Genomic DNA, 4,407 nt, shown 5'->3' with positions numbered 1-4,407 from the left:
TACAGAAAGGATACAACTTCAGAATAAAATGTTTCCTAAGCCTCATGACAATTCTCACACATAGTCTCTTTTTTGTTGACCATGTGCCTTGCTGAGGTCTATCCTAATGACATGATTCTGGGCTCCTTTCTCACTCAGGTCCTATTCTTTTAATAACAGATACTTTCAAACATCCCAAATTAAGTTTTCTTAATTTTGCAAAAAAAGTAACCTCCTAATTTGAGTCAATCATCTCACCAATATATGTGCCCAAAATGCCTTCCTTTCCCAACCAAAGAAACAAATGAAACTTTGCTAAACAAGCAAGCATCAACAAAAAAGGTAACACATGGCATGAGAGAAATTCTTTAATAAATAATAGTCAAGCTACAAGTTACAAATATTTTCTCAAAGTAGTCTTACTGAAATGGATAGAGCAGAACGAATTTGATGTAAGCAGTTTACAAATTAGTAGACTTGAAATCAGAAGGCTAACAGTTTAGTCTAAATTTTTTCTTTAAATCATTAACCATTCTGAACTTAATTTTACTATTGATGAAACAAATATATTTATATGATGTGCATGTACTGGTTTCACTGCACAAAGGTAAAAAGAAAATACTTGCCTAAAGCTAGATTTAAGATATTTACAGATGTAAAATGAATGATATTCAAAGCCATTTTAGAAACTTCAGTATCTGGCAAAGAAACATCTTTTCATAGTCAGAGAATGGATACATGGGAGTAGAAATCAAAGATTAGGATGCATGCTTCTAAAAGTAAGTGACAGATAAGCACAACTCCAATGAAACAGTGCTACTCTAGTGTTATCTAGGTGATTTTCTTCATTTTTTGCTCATTATATCAGCAGTATCTCAAATTTGACCATTTGAAGACCATTTTCTTTTTCCAGTAAAAACTAAAAGTTTGAAATTACAAATAAGCACAGATAACATTTCTAATTTAATGTTATTACTAAATAGGAAAAATGGGGGAGGGGTAGGATATTGTGTAGTTAGAAAAAAGAACTTCCAGATAGAAAAATTGGAAGCAAATTATTGAGAAAGGGCACATATTTTCTTAATCATTTTATGAAAAAAAAAGGATAATAAGGCTGAAACTAAAAATATTTAATTAATTTTTAATTAATACAGAATCTCCTTGTCATATCAATAACTGCACAGAAGCACACTCTCTGATCAAAACCATCGGGTTTTTCTCAGAGCAAGTTTAACATCTTTGTTCCTCAAACTGTAGATTAAGGGGTTCAGCAAAGGAACCGTATTGGTGTAAAAAACAGAAGAGATTTTTCCTTCATCCATAGACACAGCAGAAGATGGTTTGAGATACACAAATGAAATTGATCCAAAGAAGAGAGAAACAGCAATGACATGGGAACTGCAGGTGCCAAAGGCTTTGGATCTGCCCTCTTTGGAGCTGATTTGAAGGATGTTGGAGAGGATGAAAACATAAGAGACAAAGATGGTGATACTGGGCACAATGACATTGAATCCTGCTATAATGGAATCTACCAGCTCATTGACATAGGTGCTTGTGCAGGAGAGCTTGAGTAGAGGCATGATATCACACATATAATGGTTGATGGTGTTTGCCTCACAGAAGGTCAGTCTCAGCATGCATTCAGTGAGAACCATGGCACCAGCAAATGCCATGAAGTATGAACCAAGCATAAGGCTGGAACACACTTTGGGGGTCATGACAACATTATACAAAAGTGGGTTACAGATGGCCACATAGCGGTCATAGGCCATTGAGGTCAGCACATAGCATTCAGAAATGACAAAAAAACTGAGAAAATAGAGCTGGGTCATGCACCCCATGTAAGAAATAATATTCTTCTTTGATATGAAGTTAATCAGCATTTTGGGTGTAAACACAGAAGAGTAACACAGATCTACGAAGGACAAGTTAAAGAGGAAAAAGTACATGGGTGTATATAGGTGTGAACTTAGCCCAATAAGGATTAATAAACCCAAATTTCCCATAACAGTGACCATATACATTACTAGAAAGAGGAAGAAGAGTGGGAGCTGGAGATCTGGTTGGTCTGTTAATCCCAACAAAATGAACTGAGTCCTGGAAGAGCCATTTTCTGGAGCCATTCTTCTCTAAGTAAATCTGTGAGCACAGGAGAAAAGGTTACATAGAGGAATTTCTCACAGCAATTCTTCTCACATGGTAATGTATGCACAGGGAATGACTGCTGCTGCTGCTGCTGCTGCTAAGTCGCTTCAGTCATGTCTGACTCTGTGCGACCACATAGATGTCTGCCTACCGGGTTCCCCATTCCTGGGATTCTCCAGGCAACAACACTGGAGTGGGTTGCCATTTCCTTCTCCAATGCATGAAAGTGAAAAGTGAAAAGTGAAAGTGAAGTCTCTCAGTCGTGTCCAACTCTTCAAAACCCCATGGACTGCAGCCTACCAGGCTCCTCTGCCCATGGGATTTTCCAGGCAAGAGTACTCGAGTGGGGTGCCAAAACTTGACCCATAGAATGTCTTTTTTTTTTAAATACTGATTATTAGTTAATTTTTTTAAATTGCCCTAGGAGGTTTTTTCCAGATTTTTTTTTTTTTACTTATTTTACTTTACAATATTGTATTGGTTTTGCCATACATCAACATGAATCCACCACGAATGTACACATGTTCCCAATCCTGAACCCCCCTCCCACTTCCTTCCCCATACCATCTCTCTGGGTCATCCCAGTGTACCAGCCCCAAGCATCCTGTATCCTGCATTGAACATAGACTGGTGATTCGTTTCTTATATGATATTATACATGTTTCAATGTCATTCTCCCAAATCATCCCACCCTCTCCCTCTCCCACACACTCCAAAATACTGTTCCATACATGTGTCTCTTTTGCTGTCTCGCATACAGGGTCATCATTACCATCTTTCTAAATTCCATATATATGCGTTAGTATACTGTATTGGTGTTTTTCTTTCTGGCTTACTTCACTCAGTATAATCGGCTCCAGTTTCATCCATCTCATTAGAACTGATTCAAATGTATTCTTTTTAATGGCTGAGTAATACTCCATTGTGTATATATACCACAGCTTTCTTATCCATTCATCTGCTGATGAACATCTAGGTTGTTTCCATGTCCTGGCTATTATAAACAGTGGTGCGATGAACATTGGGGTTCACGTGTCTCTTTCAATTCTGGTTTCCTCGGTGTGTATGCCCAGTAGTGGGATTGCTGGGTCATAAGGCAGTTCTATTTCCAGTTTTTAAAGGGATCTCCACACTGTTCTCCATAGTGGCTGTACTAGTTTGCATTCCCACCAACAGTGTAAGAGAGTTCCTTTTTCTTTATCATTACCATGGAGATGCGAGACAAGAGTTTTCCCTTCTAAGGTGTTATAAACTAAGCAGCAAAAAATTACCAAAATTTGACCTACAGAGTGAAGGGAACAGCTGCCATATGCAAACATAACTGTCAGGGGGAAAAAAGCAGGGGAAAGGGAAAAAAGTTTGAACCAGGACAGAATTTTCCTTCTCTCATCTCACCATTTCTTCATGCACTTGGACCCACCCCTCACCAGTAAATTGAACCCTGTGGACCAGAGTCCACTAGGCTCCTCTGTCCATGGGGATTCTCCAGGCAAGAATACTGGAGTGGGTTGCCATTCCCTCCTTCAGGGGATCTTCCTGACCCAGGGATCAAACCGCTATCTCTTGGTCTCCTGCACTGACCGGCAGGTTCTTCACCACTAGTGCCACCTGAGAAGCCCAAAACTGAAGACAGCAACTCTCAGAGCCTGATGGTTTTCTCTAATGAAGATTACATCTGATGGAGTAGGAGTCAAAGAAACTGTCTTATATAAGATCCTTGGTCTCCATCTCAAACAAGGAAAAGACAAATATAAATGGAATTCAGAAACTCACCCTCCATAAGCCAGAAAATCCAAATTCTTCCTTCTTATTATTGCTATACCCCTGATCCAGGAAAGTCAATTTCAGATTCATAGGCTTTGGTTTCTTTGATTCTAAGAAAATGCCACCTGCAATTAATCTCTGATATTTCCTGAAAAGTATATTCAGGATTATAGATCATCATCTTGAGTATGACTTTTCACTCTATCACGGAGCAGAAAGCAATAATGGCCTCTATTAATATCATTATTGCCACACAGTAAGTCACAAAAGATATATTGTGAGTGCAGTGGTATAATGTACTCAGATATAAAAAGGGCAGCAGCTTCCTCAGTCTCTTCCCCCAGGGAACAGTTTCTGGGTGTAATAGGTAACTAAGGGGATTGTATTTACACCTAGACCACAATATGTCTTTTGTTCATTATGCAATCAATATTTCATTCAAGTTTTTCCTTCACTGCAGGGATTGTTAACCCTCCAAGGACAAGCCAAAATTAACACCATTTCCCATTAGCTACATGC

The 4,407-nt window shown here is 38.6% G+C and overlaps 1 protein-coding gene across 1 annotated transcript; it reads right to left on the bottom strand.

Moving 5' to 3' along the window:
• Positions 1–1,178: 1,178 nt before the first annotated feature.
• LOC138084539 (olfactory receptor 8B3-like) lies at positions 1,179–2,102 on the bottom strand. Its single transcript, XM_068978863.1, has one exon. The coding sequence runs from the start codon at positions 2,100–2,102 to the stop codon at positions 1,179–1,181; it is 924 nt and encodes a 307-aa protein (XP_068834964.1).
• Positions 2,103–4,407: the final 2,305 nt, after the last annotated feature.

Source organism: Capricornis sumatraensis, chromosome 8 (assembly GCF_032405125.1).
Source record: "Capricornis sumatraensis isolate serow.1 chromosome 8, serow.2, whole genome shotgun sequence".
NCBI classification, from domain to species: Eukaryota; Metazoa; Chordata; class Mammalia; order Artiodactyla; family Bovidae; genus Capricornis; species Capricornis sumatraensis.
Note: the sequence above shows the minus strand (reverse complement) of the source record. Positions and strands in the feature narration are given on the sequence as shown.

Bases quoted from the DNA above. Each gene is read 5' to 3' on its own strand.
- LOC138084539 (XM_068978863.1), bottom strand. From the start codon at position 2,102: ATGGCTCCAGAAAATGGCTCTTCCAGGACTCAGTTCATTTTGTTGGGA.